Source organism: Aspergillus ambiguus (genome assembly GCF_047715705.1).
Source record: "Aspergillus ambiguus strain CBS 117.58 unplaced genomic scaffold BDV59scaffold_9, whole genome shotgun sequence".
Lineage (NCBI taxonomy): Eukaryota > Fungi > Ascomycota > Eurotiomycetes > Eurotiales > Aspergillaceae > Aspergillus > Aspergillus ambiguus.
The window spans coordinates 125,626-147,920 of NW_027395522.1; the positions used below are offsets into that span (position 1 = coordinate 125,626).

General features: G+C 47.5%; 7 protein-coding genes across 7 annotated transcripts; 1 reads left to right on the top strand and 6 right to left on the bottom strand.

Annotated features, from left to right (window-relative positions):
- Positions 1–1,515: 1,515 nt before the first annotated feature.
- On the bottom strand, positions 1,516–3,606 carry BDV59DRAFT_212036 (MFS transporter). The gene is made up of 7 exons (XM_073695938.1): positions 3,496–3,606; positions 3,273–3,433; positions 2,795–3,208; positions 2,561–2,737; positions 2,304–2,520; positions 2,164–2,181; positions 1,516–2,132 (listed from the first exon to the last, which is right to left on the bottom strand). Exons 1-7 carry the CDS (start codon positions 3,551–3,553, stop codon positions 1,585–1,587), a joined length of 1,593 nt encoding a protein of 530 aa, XP_073549464.1. The 5' UTR covers positions 3,554–3,606; the 3' UTR covers positions 1,516–1,584.
- A 542-nt stretch (positions 3,607–4,148) lies between these two features.
- On the bottom strand, positions 4,149–5,966 carry BDV59DRAFT_192180 (fungal specific transcription factor domain-containing protein; the record flags this gene model as incomplete). Its single annotated transcript, XM_073692010.1, has 5 exons — positions 4,149–4,675; positions 4,725–5,000; positions 5,070–5,168; positions 5,238–5,818; positions 5,878–5,966. The coding sequence occupies 5 exons, from the start codon at positions 5,964–5,966 to the stop codon at positions 4,149–4,151; spliced, it is 1,572 nt and encodes a 523-aa protein (XP_073549465.1).
- A 1,371-nt stretch (positions 5,967–7,337) lies between these two features.
- BDV59DRAFT_212039 (putative GABA permease) lies at positions 7,338–9,803 on the top strand (the record flags this gene model as incomplete). Its single annotated transcript, XM_073695939.1, has 7 exons — positions 7,338–7,345; positions 7,681–7,706; positions 7,984–8,075; positions 8,134–8,204; positions 8,295–8,408; positions 8,463–8,545; positions 8,605–9,803. The coding sequence occupies 7 exons, from the start codon at positions 7,338–7,340 to the stop codon at positions 9,762–9,764; spliced, it is 1,554 nt and encodes a 517-aa protein (XP_073549466.1). The 3' UTR covers positions 9,765–9,803.
- A 1,428-nt stretch (positions 9,804–11,231) lies between these two features.
- On the bottom strand, positions 11,232–13,009 carry BDV59DRAFT_192182 (major facilitator superfamily domain-containing protein; the record flags this gene model as incomplete). The annotated part of the gene is made up of 5 exons (XM_073692011.1): positions 11,232–11,477; positions 11,534–11,638; positions 11,824–12,786; positions 12,859–12,914; positions 12,964–13,009. 5 exons carry the CDS (start codon positions 13,007–13,009, stop codon positions 11,232–11,234), a joined length of 1,416 nt encoding a protein of 471 aa, XP_073549467.1.
- Positions 13,010–14,447: 1,438 nt separating this feature from the next.
- BDV59DRAFT_212042 (oleate hydratase) lies at positions 14,448–17,958 on the bottom strand (the record flags this gene model as incomplete). Its single annotated transcript, XM_073695940.1, has 5 exons — positions 17,621–17,958; positions 16,982–17,568; positions 16,523–16,927; positions 15,593–16,147; positions 14,448–15,537 (listed from the first exon to the last, which is right to left on the bottom strand). The coding sequence occupies exons 1-5, from the start codon at positions 17,930–17,932 to the stop codon at positions 14,448–14,450; spliced, it is 2,949 nt and encodes a 982-aa protein (XP_073549468.1). The 5' UTR covers positions 17,933–17,958.
- An 860-nt stretch (positions 17,959–18,818) lies between these two features.
- On the bottom strand, positions 18,819–19,785 carry BDV59DRAFT_174843 (uncharacterized protein). The gene is made up of 3 exons (XM_073689144.1): positions 19,518–19,785; positions 19,406–19,470; positions 18,819–19,354 (listed from the first exon to the last, which is right to left on the bottom strand). The coding sequence occupies exons 1-3, from the start codon at positions 19,670–19,672 to the stop codon at positions 18,906–18,908; spliced, it is 669 nt and encodes a 222-aa protein (XP_073549469.1). The 5' UTR covers positions 19,673–19,785; the 3' UTR covers positions 18,819–18,905.
- A 1,577-nt stretch (positions 19,786–21,362) lies between these two features.
- BDV59DRAFT_200522 (uncharacterized protein) lies at positions 21,363–21,869 on the bottom strand (the record flags this gene model as incomplete). The annotated part of the gene is made up of 4 exons (XM_073693601.1): positions 21,363–21,387; positions 21,442–21,505; positions 21,555–21,597; positions 21,723–21,869. 4 exons carry the CDS (start codon positions 21,867–21,869, stop codon positions 21,363–21,365), a joined length of 279 nt encoding a protein of 92 aa, XP_073549470.1.
- Between the last annotated feature and the right edge of the window lie 426 nt (positions 21,870–22,295).

Genomic DNA, 22,295 nt, shown 5'->3' on the forward strand with positions numbered 1-22,295 from the left:
AGTTCTCTGCAGCCCACATGAGAGCGGTTTGTTGATAGCGGGGGTCCTGGGCGTCGATGGCTTTAGTCCAGCTGAGCAGTATTTTCACAATTTCGTGGTTGCCGCTCTTGGCTGCGTATATTAGTTGAGTGTAGTCATCCTCAACCCGGTCAGGGAGCGCCCCGTTTTCCAACAACACAGTCACTGCGTCCGGGTGATTGTATCTGGCAGCCCATCGCAGCGGGGACTGGTCATTATGATCAAGGACGTTGATATCAGCTCCCCGGTCGAGCAGTAATTTAATAATCGCTGTATGGCCGCCCTTTGCAGCGTGAAACAACGCGGTTACCCCCCGGTCGTCCTTCATATCAGGCGTGTTGCCGGCCTTCAGGAGCATTTGCACGATTACTTCCTGCCCATGCTCAGCAGCAGTAAACAGTGGCCATTCATCGTATTCGATGATCTGCCCAGCGCCCTGATCTAACAGCTTCTGCAGCGTATCATGCCGTCCATGCTCGGCCGCCCAGGGGATGGCTTGTCCGGAAAAACACACGTTATGGCGGTAGAGGTGATTGTTAAAGCTGCTGTAGAACCGCCGGCAAGATCGCACAAATCTATTCATATCGTATTCCTCCTCGAGGTACTCCCATACCCCGAGGAGGAGCTCGGTGGGGAGGTCGATAAGCGCCATAGTGATCTGCCGGTCGGGAAGACAATCAGATCAGACGTCGTTCGTTGAAGATAAGCGCAAACGACCTTCACGGTCACGGGGGGGATAGGGAGAAACCAGGAAAACCATGGATAAAACCAGAATCCTGATGCGACCGGGAGAGCCGCGTCAATATATGCCACAAGCTGGAGTCATATCACCACCCGGTGCCAGACGCTCTAGCTCGGGCTGATTGCAGCGCCAAGGCCATGCAAATAGTGGCGATGCATCGTGGTTGCCTGTGAGGCGATGACTGCTTTAGCCCCGCGTTATCCTTAGTGGCTCCAGCGTTTCCTGTCGAAGTGCTGATCCCTGAGTAACAGCCCCTCTGAGTCATTCAGTGGCTCAGTGGCTGTCAGCCTTGCTAGTATCCGATGCTGTCCGATCTGGACGCTGGATAGTGCGTTATGCATCAACCAATAAGACCCGATAGGCCAGGGGTTTCCGCCACAGTAAAAAGAGGGGAACGATAGAGACGGGAGATATTTTAGTGTGTTGCTTGTTCTGCTGCCCAGAGTAGCCCCATGATGCCTTGTGCGGTTACTCATTCTCCGCCAATAGGTGTCTGATGTACTATGGAGTATTCAACCTTTGGAGTGGGCCATGGGCGAACGCACTCCATCCAGATCCACCGGAAAGTCATCCATGTTGAGGCTCTGCGCGCCATGGATAGATATTGCGTAAGCAAGCTGACCATGGTATTCCACAGTAGTCGGTTTACCAGGCGTATGCCGTACAATGAACGCTTGAACGGCGGAGACAGATGGGCATGTCGAGTTTATTATTATTTACTGGAATGCTATATAACTCTATATAAGATACTAACCTATGTATCGAAGCAAATTAGTCTGTCTTATACCATGAAAGATTTCTCATCATCGATCCGCTTCCACCTGTTAGACACCCACACCCCTCTCCGCCAGCCGTTGACAGAACGGACTCTTCTTCCTCATCCAATGACCGAAATATAGAAAGCTGAACGGAATTGGAAGGCAGGCCAAACTCGCAAACCCAATTACTGAGGTGCCCCATCCCACTCCCAGCGCCTCATATAAAGGGTCAGCCGCCAGCGGCAGGACAGCTCCCACAATACTTCTTGTGATCACGGATGCTGCCAGTGCACTCGCAGCATAAATTCTGTATACATCAGCAATATATGTCTGCAGGGAAATGAAGATGATCTGATAACCGAAACCGAAGAATACCCCCGAGAGGACAGGGGCAATCCAATGGACGTGCGGTTGGGCACTCCATCCGAGCCAGAATAATCCGATTGTGAGACACGGACCACCAACGCACCCTGTTGGGAGACGCTGAAACTCTGCCCGGGATGTCCACATCTTGCCTTTGGACTTTGCTTTTTCATAGAACGTGTCGTAGAAGAGAGAGAAAAATCCAGATGACGAAGCTCCAATGCCAACTGGAGAAGTGTTAGTGAGAGAGACTGTTCAAATATCCGCATGATAGTAACGTACTAGCTATGAATGCAAGTGCTGTTGCCTGGACAGAGAAGTTATAGGTCCCTGGCATCTTCGGTCAACACTACCGGATCTCCCCATAATACAAGCTGCTAGTTTCTGGGTGCTCCAGTGAGGAATAGGAGAGTAATAAATACCTTCAAACACAATCGGATAGGCCTGAAATGAGAAGAATATCAGACCATATGCATAAGCTAGGTAAATCGAACTGAATAGTACGACAGGCTCATAGACTAGCATAGTAACTGGTCGGGTCAAAATTTGGATTGCTTCAACTTTGAAGCCGGCGGATGTTAACTCCTGCCTAGTGACATAGCCATTTGAATTGGATACCTTTCTTAGGCGATCGGCTTCCTTTTTTAAAATGTAGGGTCCGAATGTTTCTACCAGGAACCATAGTCAGCAAGCCTATCTTCAAGTATTGGGAAGGAACAATCATACCGGAGATGAATGTCAGAGCAATCCACACGCATCCATAAAATATTGTGACGATTCGATAAGACCAACGCCAATTTTCAGGGATGACACATCCTGAGATTATCGGTCCTAGTATAGGTCCAAAGCTTGTTGCCTGGCGTGATGTCAGTGTACAAGCCCTTGTAGGCCAGTCTATTGCTCAAGTACATACAGACATGTACGCAGCCATCATTCGGCCTCTCATACGAGCATCTGAAAACAGGTCGGCATACACGCCACCTACCACCGTTTGGGGGGCTGATCCTGCAGTTCCGCATATCAAACGAAACACCAGGAGCGACTTCCAGTCCGGCGCCAAGGCCGTGCCTAAAGATGCCAAAACGAAGACAGTATAAGTCCAGAGCAAAACTGGCCTGCGCCCGATGGTCTCGCTGAGTGGACTAAATACAATAGGACCAACCATGTATCCGATGAGGAACATAGCCGTCGGTAAGACTTTGTTCATGTCACCCTGTATATTCAAATCACGCATAGTAGACTCGACGGAATTACTGGGCAGAGAGGAAGTTATGCCACCACTGAGAACGAGCAGTAGGGAAACAATTGCAATGTATAACTTTCGGCGCTATATATTCCATCAAACAACGTCAGCGACGATGCACTCAGTGTTCAGGTTTCATGGAACTTACGAATGCCCACTTGGATGGGTTCTTGCTCGAGCCATCGTCAAATTCGACGAGAACTTGGCTCTCTGATAACTTCACCAGTCTATACCCTTCCTGAGCCATTGTGATTGTCTGGCTTTTACCTTGCTGGTGGTCAGCTTCTCTGAAAGACCCGTATTGCCGCCCTAATATATGAAACTGATTAGCAATCAGGGTACGCAAGCAATGCATGAGCAGTCGATCACACCTGAAGGATTGGCAGGAGTACTGTGGGGAGTAGGGGGCGCAACAGCCTTGGTCGTCATATTTAATCCCAAAACGGAAACAGATGGGCTATTATGAGACGTGTGTCTTGGAGACATTCCTCAACCGATTTCTCGTGGGCTAGCGGCAGCGACAACAAATATGTATTGTTTCCCTAGAACCCCGCTTCAGGACAAAATCTACGTGAGTCACGCTGCACGATATCCATCGAACGGCCTGGCCTAATATCCTACAAGCAATAAACCAGTTTGGGCGGATATTCATGTGTACGTTTACCAATGACTGTGTGCCATATAGTTAGAGGGCCGATGTGGGAGACCGGCCCCGTACCGGCTCCGGACATGCAAAATGCCCACACGCGGACCCGATCAGGAACCGGAACGTGATCTGCAACCGGATTCTGAGGATCGCCATTAAACTTAATTCTCGGAATTATCCTTATGTACTCAACTATCGAATCCTAGGGATAATGGTTCCTCAGCTCTTACGCGTACGCTGGGCAGGATCTTGCTTTTCTACCACCGCCACATACCATAGCAATTTGTACAAATTAATTATCACCATCGATCGCAATCCGAAGACTAGCTTAGTAATCTAGATGTATATCTATTGTACACAAGAGCCCTATTCTGTACGTCATGGCATCGACGGCATCACAGGGAGGAAATCAAAGATGTCGTTTTGCTCCTCTTCGAAAAGGCCAAAGGAGTCCGCGATAGGATTAGACAGTGTCCAATTGGGAACTTCGACAGCAGCAGGAATTTTAGGCAACGGTGGCCTCGAGGCTGTAGGTTTATCACTGCCATTTGTGGAGTCCATCCCTTTTTCAACCCCCTGGTATATAGCAGGACCACCTCTGTGGCTAGGATCATCTAGCCCCGGCAGTGCCGCAGAGGGTGCGAGATTGGTCATACTGGCCTCTGGTGCTGATGAGCCAATACTATCACTTTCATTCATGTCAGTCATCACTGTGTTCTGGCCAGTGTGCGGTTGTTGATGGGCAATCAGAGCTCGAGCATATGTAACAAAAATGGAAACCGTTCGATGAATGTCTGGGTAAGGAGGCTGTCTCAGATAATCACATATTTGCTGTGCTCTTTCTAGTAGTAACTGTTGGTCGATGAGGTTGGGACGCCAGCGCGCAATACGTAATGCAAACGTTGCTTGCTTTATTAGAACCCCCAGATGATCCAAAGCTAGGGGTAAACTTACTGACAAAGGCCACAGTCAGAGCTGGGTACGTTGGGGCCCATGGAAACTGACAACGATATGAGGTTTCGGTGATTAGAAAGGCTAGTTGGTCCATTATAGTGCTGACGAGCGACTTCCAGAGATTCAGCACATCCTGCTCCTGTTTGTCAGACTCTGGTGTAGTAGACTGCAATTTTTGGATTCGAGCTAAAGAGGCACAAAGAACGAATATTCGTCCGTAATTTAGCATGAGTTTCAGACTACACCGTTGAAATGCCCCTGCGTGGAAGCCATTGTCTGTATTATTAAAATCGATTAGCATCTCATACGCAGAGTACAACCTTCTGAATAGATAAAAGGACGAACTTTCATGGATCTCATCCCATGTAACCCACCAACTATGCAGCCTTGACATGATTGAGGGTAACTCTATTTTGACAATTTCATCGATTGTCCGACAATTCTCTATGAGCTGTCGGAAACACCCTGCTAGAACATTAGCACAAGTACTTGAAACGTGGGAACTATATTAACCTCGTAACTGGTGAATCTCAATGATGGATACTGTTCTCATATCGCAAGGAAGTGAAAGGGGATACTCGAGGAATTTGCGCAGCTTGGTGATGTTTACTTCATCAATGCGGGACTTACGACCAGTGCCGGACGCAACGTCTAATTCGAGGGTGAAGCTGATTAACCATGTCCTTGTCTGCCATACCAACATTCGCTCTTCTAGAGACGCAGAGAGCGAGCTTCGTGGTACTGATTCCTGAGACAGAAGTCTATCCAGTGACCTCTCCAAGCCAGAGTCAAGTGCAGTGCGGAGGATTAACGCAGTTGAAAACCATGTTTTCTCAGAGTATGCAGCAAGCAGGACCATACCCTGGACTGTCTCTACCTTTGTCGGGCGCTCAAAAAAACTGTCTTCCGCCAGTCTTTGTGCCTCATCCTGGAGGACGCGTTGAAGATGTGTATCGCTGCGCAGGTCGATCATAGCACGACTAGCGAGATAGATAATCACCGAGAAGCAGAATAATGATCGCGATCGAATAGAGTCAAATGTGTCGCGTATGGGATCAAAGAGGCCCAGAAAGTTTTTGCTTCCTCCAATAAACCTAGAAGGCAATAGTATGAGCATATGCTCCTTAGAGCTTCATATGTGGTCACAGCCTACCGTTCGTACATAACTCTGGCATTCTCTTCGCTAATAATGCCACGGGCGATGATGTCCTTCTTCGGGTCAACTTCGGCAGTATTTTCCATAAAGATCTCCGCATGAATTAGCAAGACGCGGACTTCCATATCAGGACCGAATCACACACGCTGTTTGACCCTAATAAATTCACGGACATGGAATGAACTACAGAAACAGGTGCAATCATGTCATTTGGACTCAGCTCCTGAGACTCTGGCCCAGGATGGTCACGGCCTTGCGAGGCACGTGAATCTCGTCCTGATACGAGACCGGAGAAGTTTTCAATCGATGCCTCCAGCGGAACATCCCTACCTGAAGCCGGGGAATACTGCAGGTCTCTTGGCGCCGTGGCTTCTGAGCCATGTCGGACGCTCTGTGATCTATTCAATTATTTAAATCTGTAGCCAACGGATATATATTGGTTTGGGTATCAGGAACTATACCTTGTATGTTCAAGTGGCGGAGATCTATGTCTCCCAGTACGCCGTCGAGTACCTCCTTCGATTGGATCCAAGATACAGTCTCGGCCGGTCGAACGACAACGTGAGCAAGGGACCTGGGAGCGCGCATCGCAGCGCATTTTCTGCTTCCTGCACCGTCGGCATGCCTTGAAGAAGCGGATAGGAATATTTCCCGAAGGGAAGTAAAGCTCTGATCCTCTTTCGGCCATGGTTTTAACGATTCGTACGCACCTTGGGTATACGGAGGCTAGTCAATCTTGAAATTCTCGGATTTGAGTGAGTCAGCTCCCTGTGTTTAGTGGCCGAGTCTCTATGCGGGTGGGGTTTGTCGTGAGGGGGCTAATTCCTGATACGTTTTAGTGTCACGGTCTCCCCGACATTCTACACTGTCCATGAATAGGCTCGGGGTTCTCCACACAATGGAGTGATCCATCAGACATTACTAAAGGTACCAGGAAACATAAAATGTCTGAGATGCACTTACCGCAAAATTGGTGGATTTCGAAAGCCAGTTAACCAGTGAACCACCTGGAGGGTATTCGTTGTATTGAAGAAACATGGACAAGGTAGCCCCCTTCAGTGATATTGGCGCTCTGTATGAGCGTATGATGTCAAACCTAAAGGGAATATCGCATGTCAAGGACCTACATAGCGATGTGATGGGTTATTATTGATTGATATATGATTTATCTTTACAATCGGGATCATGCTTCAACTAGCGAGGGGTCAGACCATCGAAACCATAAATTTCAGGTAGAATAGGCCAACGACATCATCCCCATAACACATGTATTCGCACAATCTGGCTTAACGTGCCAAAAAAAGTTTGTCCCACAGCTTCCTCTGTTGTCCAGTTGCTGCGAATCTCCTAGTTTGACCCGTTCGTGAGTCACCAAAACGTCGATATTCTTAACAATGGCACCTCAGTATACGCGAGGCCATGGTCTTCCTCGTATACCGCTATGAAAATCTTCAGCGATGGCGTCGTTAATATGACAACAATAAAGGCTAAGTGTATCTCTGAAGTAGCTGTGGCGTAGGCACCAACCAAAAATGCACCCATGGACTTGAACTGCTTTTGGAGAAGGAATAGATGGGCTATGGAAAGGGGAATCAGTCTACCAACCACCAATTTATTGTTAGTTATATTTCAGATGAGAGAACGAATTTTTAGGTAATAATCACACTAGAAGGGGAACATACATAATTTGGGCGCTGGGAATCCCTATAGCCACTACCCTTTTGGAGTAAGGAAGCTTGTAGTTATAAACGTTTGGTGCTCGGTTAGCCGCCCTGTACTTGTGTAGCAAACCCCGGTTAGAAACAAACTAGTATCGATTGAAATAGGTATAATAAAGCACATGCACTTTTTCAGAAAGCGGTAAGGCGTCGCCTTGCATAATCTCTCCTATAGGCGGCGAATTCGCACGGCTGAGCATTCCCGATTCCAAACATTTCTTCCTGACCTTTCCAACCTCGCCCTGGCCTCCCGTCATCCTATCTACACATATCCTTTCTACATGAGCTCTCATTCTTGCAAAAATTACAACGTGATCAATAATGCCGCTTGTTGAGATTTCATTAACGAAAACAAACGCTCCTCATGAACTTGATGCTCCATCAGACGTGCAGGACATTGGCACATATGTCCACGACATGGAAACAGAATACGATGAGAATGATATGAGCCGAATGGGTAAATTACAGGAACTCAAGGTATTTGATGTTTTATTCAATATTTCAATGACATATTTATTCATATCGCGCACTCTAGAGAAATCTCCGGCCCTTGGCAGCATTAAGCTTTGCATCAGTTCTTCAAGCCACCTGGGAATTCCTTCTGATGTAAGCTTGTTACTCTCAGCCTGCTTTTTTGATTATAATACCCCTTCCTTGCGTCAAGCAAAACCGCTGGGCTCAACCGTTTATGGGTAGTTCAAACACCCAAGCTCTAGATAACGGCGGAATGGCTGGTCTGTTGTGGACATACATGTGGACTTTTACTGGCTTTTGCTTTATCATAGCCTCTTTGTCGGAGATGGCGTCTATGTAAGTGATATAAATCCTAGTCAAATATGTCTTCATCTCACAAGCTCAACCCAGGGCTCCTACATCTGGCTGCCAATACCACTGGGTCTCGGAGTTCGCATCACCTCGTTATCAACGCGTCCTGAGTTATATCACTGGTAGAGTCTCCCAGATCCTGTCTACTCCAATCGATTAACATAGTCATGAATTACGATAGGCTGGATGTCAGTTTTAGCATGGCAGGCTGGAGCGGCATCTGGCTCTTTCTTGACCGGAACTGTCATTCAAGCGCTAATCTCGGTGGGAAATGAACATTATCGCCCTCAGAACTGGAGAGCCACGCTCTTAGTGTTTTCTATGATTATACTAATTTTTCTCTTTAACGTTTACGCGGGCAAATACGTATCACCGATTCAAAATATCCTTCTCGTCCTACACATCCTCTCCTGGGTAGCAACCGTGATCGTGCTCTGGACAATGGCGCCATGCCAGAATGCCAAGTCTGTATTCACGGAGTTTCAGGTATCTGCTGGATGGGACAAAATTGGCCTCGCTCTACTTATCGGCCAGGTTTCGGCTATATATCGGTCTCTCAGTTCTGACGCCACGGCACACATGTCGGAAGAGGTCCGCAACGCAGGTCGCTATGTCCCACTTGCAATGTTCTGGGGCTTTGTCATCAATGGCATTCTCGCTTTCATAATAATAAGCACCCTCTTATTTGCCATGCCTTCCGTGAATAATGCGTTGAACGACCCAAGCGGCTTTCCGTTTATCTATGTGTTCAAACAAGCAGTCTCGCCAGCTGGGGTCAAAGGACTAACAGCAATTATACTGATACCGGTTATATTCAGCAACATCCTTTTCAATGCATCAACTGCTCGACAGACATACGCATTTGCTCGGGATAAGGGCTTGCCATTCTCCACCTGGATTGCAACTATTGACCAGAAAAGCAAACTCCCGGTAAACTCCATCGGGCTTTCATGCGTGATCAGCGGTCTTCTCTCACTTATCAATATTGGATCAGACACTGCTTTCAATGCTATCATTTCACTCAATGTGGCAGCATTGATGTGGGCCTACGCAGTGTCGATCACCTGCGTGATATATCGGAAGTTGTACTATGCCGAGACGCTGCCTGCTCGACGGTGGAGCCTAGGGCGCTACGGAATCTGCGTAAATGTGGTAGCCCTTCTATACGTGATCTTTGCTTTGTTCTGGTCCTTCTGGCCCAGTGAAGTTCCAGTTACTCGGACAAATTTCAACTGGAACGTTGTCTTGTTTTCTGGGGTCCTCATAATCAGCGTGTTCATGTACTTTGCCAAGGGACGAAACGAGTACAAGGGACCTGTGGTGAACGTGAAAACAACATAGATCTTTTCAGTCCTCTGAGCTTGGCCACCTGTTCATAAGCATAAGAATATATCTTCTTTGGGCTGCTTTAATTTCATATGAACAACCATCACAACCGGAGAACATGTACGAAAGTTGCAGACTTTGTATTAATAAAATCCCGAAACATGTATGTATAGTCCAGCCATCACCAACCTACGTAATCTGTCGAAAGTTGGCGCCCAGTGACGAGAACCCCATCTCATCCGCAGCAACAATACCTTCGAGTCCGACCAATATGCCATTTCCTAAATTTGTCATGTCGTACCGCGTGCTCGATTTTCCGGGGAAGAAAGACTTTTGCGCATCTGTAACAAACCAAAACCCATCCACGCGGTCATCTGCATAAACATACAAGATCTGGATTTTCTCCCCCTTTTCGAAATCAAACTTTTTTGTAGCTAGCCCTTCGCAACGTCCTGCGCATTTCTCCTCATCGTTGGTCCAAGTGACACTGATACCCAGAATACCATCACCGCGCCTGTCAGAAAGTAATTTCTCCCACACCCTGATTGTTTTGACATATGCTTTTTGGTCTGATGGCATGAGCGTAACTTTTGTACCCTCGGACTTGATAGTGGGGGTAACCGTATCCCCTACGGGGGTGTTTTTCGCACAATAAATTTCGTGACATAGGGTAGAGGTTTGATCCGACATAACTATTGCGTTGCTTGAATGTTGCTGATAAGGATTCTTTCTGCGTGACGGTAGGTGTGTTTTTGATTTGTACCAAGCTTTTCTTTGTCCGGCGAGTCCCGCTTGGACCTAATGTTGCGAGAATGGAGTGTCTTCCGAGGTATCAGGTGCATATCCGTGCTTTCCCTGTTTTGTTCCACGAAGCAGTGGATTTGCAAGGAAGGCAGAGCTCATATGTATGATTTCTATGTCGCTTAGAATTGCCGGTGGGTCGCTGTCATAATGCCTTGATGTTTCCTGATTGGGAGCCAGCATGCTCTCAATGCACCAATGCGGGGTATGCCATCGTAAGGATGGTATAGCAAGCAGTAATAACTCCAGCTTTTGTCATAAGGGCTTTTGGCATCTAGACTGCATGATGGTGCAGTGTTCCGCAAATGTTTCTCGCCTCGTGTTACCGGGCAAGAGACCAGTGAGAGAATACGATGGTTCTAGATGTGTCCATATCATCTCAGACACAAACAAACCTTGAACCCGATCCCCTTGAAGTTTCTTTAGAAAAGAATAAATAAATACAATGCAATAAATATGTATATAAGGAATAAAAAATAAAGGAAGAAGTAGAGAAGCGAAAAGTTTTGCTCGATAGGATCATTTCAGAACTACACTGGCAATGTCCATGAGGGCGACTCGCTGTTTAATGCAGGGGTGCGACGCAAGGGATGCCTTGTTACGTATAAAGCCCCTTGGCTTCCCGTATCAATATTGGTCCAGTTTATAATACCAATACTAATGCGTCCGAGGAGCTATCGCTCATCGGAATTGGTGTCGTCGTGACTGCGCCAAAATCCGATACCGTGCAGCCGTAGCCCTTCTTGCCTTCTTGCCCCATATTATCATCGGGATAGTAATGGAATTGATAGCCAAAGCGATACATGCAACAGCAATGAACATATTCTCCAAACCCGTCGCTGCAATCCAGGGGCTAAGACAAAAAACGAAAATCATCGACAATCCGTTGCGGATAAATGTTACAGCGACAAAGGCATCGCCAACCATCTTCTTATCATTAGCCAATTTCTCCAGCATCGCATAACTTACTACATGTAACTCACATCCTGATAACAGTCCATTAGATAGGACAGCGATACATCAGCCAGTAGAGTAAACGCAAAGCCGAATACTGCAGCGCCCACGGCCACAACAATCCACGGTAAGCCCTAGCATATCACGTTATCGTCACAGTCGACTTATATTCTACTTCCTCCTAGGGGACAAGCCTTACCCGTGCCATACACAGCCCAAAAATCAATATCCCACCTGGACATAGTATAATTCTAGGTAACAATACCCAAAGGCGCATCTCAGGCTCATAAATTCCGTTATTTACCTTAGCCTGGCGTACAATCCACCAGTCACTAATTGGCCCCCCTACGATACTCCCAAGCACCGTTCCAATGAAGGTAGCTAGGTTGAATAGTCCGACCCCTGCTGCGGAGAAATTGTACGGCGACTCGAGGAGGTAGGTCGACTGCGTCGTGGCAAGAACGGAAAACCAACATAGCAAAGAGCCATATATAATGGACGTGTAAGAGACCGCTGGGAAGGTAAATAGTAGATGGAACGGCTGGACTATATGCTGCAGGATTGGTGTATCTGTTGTTGTTGCCAGAGCCAGGCGCTGTTTATAGCTCTTCTTCTGTCGAACAGTTTGATAAACGTCCTCTGGCAGTGGTGACTTCGACTTATTAGTATTCTCGGCTGATTCTTTGGGCATCCCTTGTCCAACAAATGCCACGGCATACTTCGATTCCTCGTAAAAAAACGCAAATAGGACAAATGTCGAACATATTAGGATGACACACCACCACCAGATCCACCGCCATCCCTGAGAGATTGTAATGAAACCTGCGGGTACAAGTGCAACGTATGCCCCCATCGACACCATGACTAAATATATGCCGTTGGCTCGTCCTCTTTGGTGAACAAAAAACAGGTCATTAACAGTCATTTGCACCATAACCTCGCTGACTGCGCCCGCAATTCCTGTCACGACGTTAGAGACAATAAGCTCCCATGCGCTCATGACCTTAGCCTGCCAGATGGATCCTGCTATTTGCACCAGTAAGCTAACAAGATAGACTGGGCGCCGGCCATACTTCTGGGCGAGCGGAACGGCAAAGATACAGCATACTCCGAGACCCGCGAGATTTGCTGCGAATGAGTTGTTCATGTTTTCGAATGAGATTCCGAGTTCCTCATTCATTGGACCCCATGCAACTGTCCCAATATCAACCAGGGAAAAGGTGAAGAGCGTGAATAGGAGGACAAGTGTGAAATTGACTGTCTTTCTTGACTTCGACCAATTCTATCGTAAATCAAGCGGACACCTTCATCAGTACTCATTCTGGTCTGTTGTTCCACACGTCTAGCCACTTACCAGTGGATCATCAGGGTCGTCCGACGGTGGTGGTTGCAGCACTATGGTGCTCCATTCTTTACTTCATTAGTTTTCACGCATGGGCAGCGGTCTTGATAAATCTACCTTCAATCTGGACAGTTCCGGGAGGCTCCAAACTCCGTGAGTCCATACTATAGGAATGCTTTTTTACTGTATACCGAGGCCACTTAGTGTTTGTGATGCGTACTAGATGGTAGTTATCAAGGGGAGGCTACCCTAGTTATAACTATCTTTATCGGTCTCCCTCCATATCTTACCCCGCATAGAGCAAGGGGCACCCCAACTATCTCTCTCTCTCTCTCCTCTACTCGCAGTGTATGTTATACAGGTTTTCTCCAGTCTTTGTTTCATACTTTAAAGTTGTTCGTATTTCCCCCGATATTTGATATAGAACATAATTTATGACTTGACTTGTTGTTAATGCACCCCGAATGGACATGATAGAGCTTAGTATCTAGGTGACATTGTAATTAATACATGATGCTATGTGATCGACTTCCCCTCATTTACTTGTCGGCCCATCCGACCTTTATCGCTCCGGTACCGCTTTGACCTGTCTGGCTTGAGGAGTATCGCGAGGAGCTTCCACATTCGGAGACCTATCTTCTGAGCAGCGAAATTCCTTCCGTTGAAATGCTTCTTGTCTAAGCAGTGCGGCAGCTATTAATCGTCAAGGTCGTTGTCAATTTGAACTACATGGAGCACCTTGAGTTTGAAATTTGGATTAAATACTAGCCTGAAAAGTATTCATCATTTATTACAGAAGCTCTCTATCTCCCGCACCCTCTTCTCTACGGAAAGGGTGTTATGACGAGCTAGAAGTAATATGCCAGATACATTAGGTATACCTACGCCTTCCTGTGGAGCTTTATCTATATCAAGCAAAGTATTTAACTATGTAGCATGTAAAATGATATACGTAGGTTTCAGTCTGGCAACTGTTTTTGAGTGGATTATTTTACTGAGCAGTCAGGTTCTTTGATGTTTTTAAGCCGATACATGTTCACGAGTTCAATCTAGCATGCCAACCTAAACGTATGCTAGTCCAAATCAGAGGTATTGTAATTCAGAATAAAATGCATCTTCCACCGGTACCCCGGGGGCGCTGTTTTATGGTTCCGGATTGGACCGAGAAAAACCCGCTCGCTCCCTGCCTTCCCTCCCTTCGGCTCCCAGAATTACCTCTCCGGCCGAAGAATATCAGACCAAAATTAAACCACAACAACCATCTTAGCTTGTCTAAAATGCAGCTCCACCGCTTCCGCAATGGCCTTTTTTTTTTTTCTTAAGGTGCCTATAATATTGCTAGAACGTTCTGCTCATGGAAGTCTGGAATGAGGCACTCCATGACGTCATCCAGTCCTTTCAGTTGACCAAGCTCATAACACATGATATAGAAAACTTAGCTATGCTTGGTACGAATTCGTTCATATCGATCATCCATTAATAAAATGAAGAATTGTGTCACTTCCGATGCTGTGGGGTAGTAGTAAGACAGGATAGACTTCCACAATAACGTCGGCAATGTTATATACAATTGAGAACATCTCCTAACACTAGCGAAGCCACTACATCAATCCCATCAAATTAATAGCCGAATTCTTCTTGCCCTTCTTAAAACTTCGATCCAAACCCATCAACTCATTGACAGCAATCTGAGCGCCGCGGACAGTATAATCCTGCGCAACAACAGGCTCATCCGGGATATCCACAAATTGTCCAATAAGTGCGATATTTGCCATTCCCTGAGGAATGACGGGAGGGCGCTCACCGCACGCCCGAGGCAAGAGCATCGCTGTCGCACGCGGTACTAAACATGGGATGGTGATAGAGTCGCGGAGTATCTTCTCCACAGGAAACTGCAGGTGGTGTAGAATTTCCGTGAGGATCTCCTGGCCCGAGCAATTTATCATCGATTTATTGACGAAATTTCCATGATGTTCTGGGTACAACGCGTAACCCCACAGCACGTACACATCGTCCGGTTGGTCCGGAAATAGTGGCTGGGAAGGGATTTTCAATGTGATTAGCCATCGGCTGTCCTTAATGGTGACGAAGGCGCCGGTTCCAGGTTTGTCGCCGGTTAGTTGAATAAGGCGGTTAAACAATTCCTGGGTTTTGAGCGTAATTGTGAACGACTCGAGGCGCGACTCAGACATGCGCGTACAAAAGTTGTATGCGTTGCCAAAACGCGGGTCATTGGTCGACAGTTCCAGCCACAGAAGCCAGTTTTCGTCCAGGTCCTTGTCGATTTCCATTAATTCTAGGGAAGGGGGAGTGATATTGGTACCACTTGCAACACCCGACATCACTGAGCCTAGAGAGACAAAGACAACATCGTCGGGTTTAAGATGAATGACGATCTCAGGATTGTTGTCTTTTGTAGCATGTATCTCAGTAATACGGCTGCTGGGAGTACTGGAAGTGCTCGAAGTGCTGGGTGCGGATTCAGAAATTATGTCGGTGACTGTGGTGTTGAACTGGAAGTCGACCCCAGATGAGACAAGGAATTGTGCGATTGGAGAGATGATGGCCTCATGGCGATTATACTCGCCACGATCAAGTGGCCTAGGGCAGTTTAAGTCATGAACATCATGCATAAAACGTGAAATACAGCGTCGGAATTCGGCTGCGCTGTGCCACGGCTGGAATCCGAACCTATTTCATCGAATTAGCGACGAAGAGTCATTGGCTTAAGAATGCATAGACACACGTAGTCGCCAGTAGTAGCCAATAGTTGCTCTTGAAGAAACTTTCGCTGAAATATTCGTTGATGCGAGTCCTCCCGAGAGACCTTTCTGTCTTTGAAACCAACATAAAGAGATCAACGCGGTCTCGGAGGCCCAAGGTGATTTTCTTCGGGTCCGTACGAGAGACACCATGTGACTTGTGGCTGATGAAACGAGTATGTGAAGTCTCGTTCAAAGGATGGTCTTCGTTGTACCGAACAATGTCATCGAGGGCCGTTTTTCCAGCATGTTTCTTGGAGGGAACCAAGGAGAGCAGCTGTTCCATGCACATGTCGTTGAATTGTGGCATGCCCCCTGCGCGGAAATCATAGCCATTTGTTGCATCGCCATAACTCACCGATCCTCCGCCCGCCATACTAAGTTTTTCAAGTATGTGGACACGCGACGGGGGAACCCCGGCATCTTGGACCAAGTGTACTGCTGCAGTGAGCGACGGAAGACCACTGCCTAAGATCCAGGCATCGATGCCCTGGGGATCACGCCGGTCTGGCCGAAGAGTTCGCGGAGAGGTCATGGCACTATTGACCGACAAGATAGAGCATGGGCAATATCAGCTGTATTTATGGGTTTGGTTTGATGAAGCTGTACCGGGAGAGGGTGCCGAGAACAACGAGGTGGCAATAAAATCTGATGTCAGGCATGTCTAATATTCATAAGTCCGCTCAACAATGGATCGTGGTTCAGTCTCGGAAATCGAATTGCCCAGGGGGTGACATTTGACACCATCCCAACTTTGGTTCTGACCCACGACTGACGCCATAACTACCACAATTTTTCTCTTGGTTTGCCAAATCAGCACTCTGCAATTATCATGTTTAGATGACAAGATAATGTTATTGGCATGTCCAAATAAGCAAATGTAGCATACTCATTTAGTCTATGAAATTCATCACGCTTGATCTACAAAAGGCCGCTCTTTCATCATCACCACAGCCAGGTCGTCTTTGATCTCCTTCATAGTCTTCCTCCCTTTGCCTTCGAAGTATCTCGGACCAAGGTCCTGGGTATCATATCCCTGTGGGTAATATTTGTCGCCATCGTCTCCGGGTACAGGCAACCCTACCATGCGTGCAATCCAGGCCCCAGGTCCCCACCTATTCCAGAACGTTGGTTTGACATAATATGGCAAACCCTCCCACAGGCGGACATAGTAGCGGCCGTGTTCGTTCGGCTCATCCATGAAAACCTCCTGGCGGAGGAAATAGGGACGAGGTAGAGAGAGGTGGCGCAAATAGAACCTGCGAGCCTTGAGCAGCGCAGAAAATATGGCTCGATATGAGCGCGGTGGCTCATCATACCTGAAATATTATCAGTACATATCCGCGTGGGTGCACATGTTTTTCTTTGCATACATCATGGCCGTCCTCAACCTCTCATCCATCATGCAGGACGCAAACTTCACCCCAGCTGATTTTAAAGGTTTGGGTATTGCGTAGACGAGCACATCCATAGTCTTGTCTGCGACCTCCTTGTTCGCAGCGCTTGGTTTCATGTACTCTTCCTCGTACCTGTGGCTCCATTCCGTGAGCTCATCAAGGAAATGCAGCCCGTCCCGGAATCCAGTCTTTCCCGAGGGCAAGTCTTCAAAACTAATTCCGAGTCCATCGCCGAGTCTCTTCCAGTACGTTCCGATGGCACATCTTTCCAAGTCACTCATGGATCTCCATTCAAACATTTTGACAAACCGAATTGGCTCAATTGCGAACAAGCTAAGTGTGTACAGCATATCCGGTTCTAATATCTTTCCGCTGGCACGGTAGCCTGTGTGCAGGAACTTGGTACGCGCTATCGAGGTGATTGTCCGTTCGCTTGTTGGGTCGAAGGACATGAACTGTCCAATGAGGGCGCCTGTGTCGGCATAGCGTTTAAAAGAAGTTGCCGGGTTGGAAAATTGGGAGGTCTTGAGTAGGAGAGAGGATATCGTCGGGATCCCATATGTCTACAGCAATTGTTAGCAGGCCCTAAATAACCTGATATAAACATGGATTTACCCGGAACAAGGCAAACTGCAGTGCCTTCAATGACACTGAGGGAAATTCCAACTGCAGAATACGCTTCTGTATAGCCCAGGCGTCGTGCGCCGTCATTCTGGCCATCCCATCGCGGGTTGCATATTGAGGATATGACTTATGGATGCTACGCAACCTCTGGAAACGTAGTGAGGCGCATGCAGCTAAATAAGTCGTCACGATCGCTGCAGTTACAGCAGCCCGTCTGGCAGGGTTCTTCCAAAGGGCAGCTATGAGGGCTCGAACAGGAAGATCTTTAAGACCTGAGATAACCCGAGTCACCTGCTTATGCATGGTTTCGATGGTTTGCTGAACTCAGATGCCGCTCGTCATTGAAGAGACTGCGCAGTGACGACGGTCTGAGGCTTACATTCTGTCTTTATACGATCATGCGTTCGTCTGCCACGAGCGCAGTAGTGACCTCGTTCCCCGGATATGCACAAAATCCATCGGACCACCATACTTCCTCGTGGTGAATAGAACTCAGAGTGAATAGTGAAGTCATATGCGCAGATCACTGCGGGTGGCCGGACCGAGGATGAAGGCCGCGGGGAGGTCGATCATCCTCACGGTGGGCACGAACACTGTCCTTGCAGGAATTAACAATCGCTCAGCGGCTATACGAGAGATAGCCGAGGATACGATCTACAAGATCTCTACCAAAACAGTTTAACGGAGTTTTCTAACCGGCATCGTATGAGATATTTGTTCGTGCTGACTTCGAATCGCTGACCACGCGTTATCAAGCTTCTGCTTCATGGAGCTTTGTGAGTAAATCATGCTTTCGCAATACGAAGATACGATCTTCACATGCACGACTTAGGTGTTCATGAATATGATCATTTTTTTTTCCGCCTACTTCTATTGGATACCAGCTAGTTTCCTGTCCTTGGGTGTCTGGTTTGGTAGTTCTTAAGCATATTTATGTCTGATCGGCACCACCATCACGACATTCAGAAAATTTCTTTTGGCTATCCCAGTTGTTTGTCGAAGGGAGAAACTTGGAATAGTGGGATCCAAAAAGAAGAAAAGGCCTCGTCTTAACCAGGCCATTTTGAACCCCATGGCAAAAATTGGGCCATTTGAAATACCCTATGCAGGCGGTACGAACAAATAAGATGTAAATTCTACAACACAACCTGGAGTGAAACTACAATATATTAATTTATTGTTTAGGGACGCAATCTATATACAACCTAAGAACGACATGTGTTTTCAACTATTAGAAGCCAATTGTCGGCCTCCTGTCGAGCCTCTAATTTGGCAATCATTTCTGTAGAGACGTAATTGATCCAGCTCGAGTAGAACCACCAAATGTTGAGCGTCCTATGGAAGAGTTGTCTCCAATCGTAGCCAAGATGGCTTCTCGATCTCGAACGTCACGATCTATCGACGTCTCTACTACGATGCCATGCACCGCAAGGTCGCTGTGATTTTGGCTCATTTCCAGAGTCGGGGTTCTATAGGCCTGGGCCCGTACTTCGGAATACGTATCCTGGGAGAAATTGTTGGCGCTGGTCCCGTATACAAACTGCGGGAATAAGTTTGCAAAGTCTGATGCAGGCAGGGAGGCCTTCTCTTCAGAAGCACGGCGAGAGAACCATCCACAGCCACGGAAGCAGCGTTGAAGCACAGGGCGCATGAGTACAACTGATGCACACATTATTGCGAGATATAGTTCAAGTATCGTCCAAATGGTTTCATGTATTCCGCTTTCTGCTAGCAGTCAGTTCCAACTTGTGGCGATGAAGGCTGGAGACAACGAACGGGTCAAGTTTCCAGTTTTGTAGTGCGGGAACTCGATTAACCTCAAGAGGCTAAAAATACACACACTACTGGGCGTCAGTTGGAAAGTAATACAGATTGGGGTACAACTCACAAACCGCCCACAGAAAATAACAGTGTGAGTTGAATTTTCTGTGGCCGAGACATGTTCAATCGCCATACGACAAAGATCGGTATTAGAAGCAACACTATATCTTCCAGCAACGAAAGTCCCCCCATGACCATAAACAGAGTTGTCTGTCCAGCCATGCAGTGTCCGTCGATGCTCTTTATCCAAAAGTACTGGGGTGGTAAGCACTGTAGTGTATTTGCCACAAGCGCTGTGACAGCCCATGCAATTGTAAAAACAATAAGGAGGGAGGTAGCTAGGCGGATCCGATCGAAGGCCCCAAGAAGTTGGCGCAATAGGAGAATAATTGAGATCTTCACGCAAAGCTGAGATAAAGGCCAAAATTTCTGGGTGATCCAGAATAGCTTTTCTCGTTAGCCTTCGGAAAGTATCACTGCATTACTGCTCTTACCAGAGTCACTCGACCACGAGTCTCTCTCGGTAAAGACCAAATATCAACGCCGACCCCGTTGAATGCGACTGATATTGCTGTTAGGATATGTCATGTCGCAAATTAGAATGGGAGGCAACTCACTGATAACAGCACATATGGAGACTCCGTAGCAGAATAGCAAGCCAAAGATGAGAAAAAAATCTCCAGCATCATATCTTCTATTCACTAATGTCCGGCTGTATAGCCGTAGACCCAGAAATATTGTCGCTATGCTGGAACCCACAATAGGGACGGCGATGAGAGTGTCCTTCCAGCGTCCCGCCATTTCCTTAGTCCCGACCGGTGCTATTCAGTCAGGGCAAATGAAATGTGAGGAATGTTCACAAGGGAAAGGCAAGGCTGTTCCATTTCTCAAACCCTGGCAGATCACAATAAGAGATAGATGTTTAATGTTCTCGCCAAATTCTGGTCAGGTACACAAGGGAGAAAGAGCCTCATCTGGTCATCAATAGACGAGCCCGTTGTCTCGTTCATATATATGAAGGCGAATAGTTAGAGTCTTGATGTCATTTCCACAACCCTGTTTTGCTGAAGGTGGCAACTATTGGCTCCGACGGCCCCTCCCCGGTCTCTTCGGCCGCGATTAGAGCTGATCCTCGGGTCGGGCCCTTCGGAGATCGCCCTTAGATTGGTGAATTAGACCACGCCCGTAGGTGCGATAGGAATCTCCACTGGACACTCGTCTTATTTGGGACGAGGACCCCACGTCTTGATAAAAACTGGACCTGTGCCTATCCCAAAATTTAGATCGATTCTCGCGGCGATACCGAAATGGTAGAGGCGGTATGCCGTTGGTGACAGCGGAATAGAATCTGCCCTCCTGGGGCAGAGCAACGATTTTCGTTTCCACATCTAGAACTCTATCCTATTCTTTTCGGATTCTTGTACGCAAGTTTCTGCGGCATAATGGCCAAAAGCGGATAACCCCGGCTGTCAAGTAGTTTCCACCTACATGGGACGGCCGACTGCCTAGAAACTACCTAGTGTCTTCGATATACTCCATCTCATTCTTCGCCATCGTGCAAATCTCATGTAAATCTTCATCGGAAGCCGAAATCTCGCCGAAGCGCTTCTTCCAGAATTGCCATCGATCGATGGAAATGCCACCCGGTCCATTGTATAGCGGGCCACTGCGTAACGCCCTGTTGTCTCTATCTTCTGGGTATGTGGCAAGATAATTGAAGAGATCCCTTCCGCACCGCACGATCCATTCAGAAGCAGCCCTTGCGCCACATGCGAGCTCTTGGTCAAAGGTCTCTTCTTCCAACGCCGATCGCAAGGCCCAGACGGGAAATTGGATCCACGATATGAAGTCAACGGTGAAGAGACGCGCGGCAAAGGCATTGAGACTGATCCATTCGGCCACCGCACGGTCATCAGTAGTTTGCGTAGTCGTTGGGGCTGGCCAGTCAGCTACAATGCCATTCATTCTTTCTTTGAGGTAGATAGACTTACGAATCCATGCCTCTCGCATACTTGGACCCAGCAAGGGCAAATCGGTCCAAAGGTACGTATCCTTCTACGCAAAGTTAGTTCGAGCCCGTATATAAATATGTCTTCCCACCTACCTGCCATATCTGTATTGTAGCTGGGGGTATTTCCACCAATGCTCTGACAACGTCAGTAAGTCGATCTTGGGAGAGATGATCGCAAGGAATTTGCTTCGCGATTGAGATAATTGTTCTCCAGATCTCCCATAGAAACCCCTCTATATCTGACTCTGAATCCCTAGATACCTTTCTTGCGAGCCCATTGATCTGCTCCGCAATTGTAGAAGCCATGACTCTGCTGGAGGGCTGGAGATAGGGCTCGAGAGATTCAAAGACTCTAATACCATCGTTTGATAGCGACTTAACGTTGTTCACCAACGACAAAGACGCCATTGTTCTCGCAATTTCTTCAAAGAGTGAGATATCACAGGTTTGGATTTTGTATCCAATTTACCTTATGCAGGCAGGCGGGGTAGTGCGACAGGATGAATCAAAATATGCTGCTCGGCCACGGGCGGCGAGTTCAATGTGCTCCCCAGTCAGCTTTGCGGTGCACCCCTGTCTTTTTTATGCATGTGGCTCTAATCTGTAATCAGATTGGTTTCCCCTGTGCCGGTTTGAAAGCTCGAGTTCTTGGCCCGGTACCTATCCATACTGTCAGAACCATCTGAACGGACCATAAACCACTCCTTTACAATAGAGCCTCAGGCTTGGGCAAATTCCCTGCCAATTAATCATGTCTTGCCGGTGGTCGACTTGGAATTCCCACGTCACCACTAATAATTACTATGTGGGGTATGTAACCATACCCCGCACGGC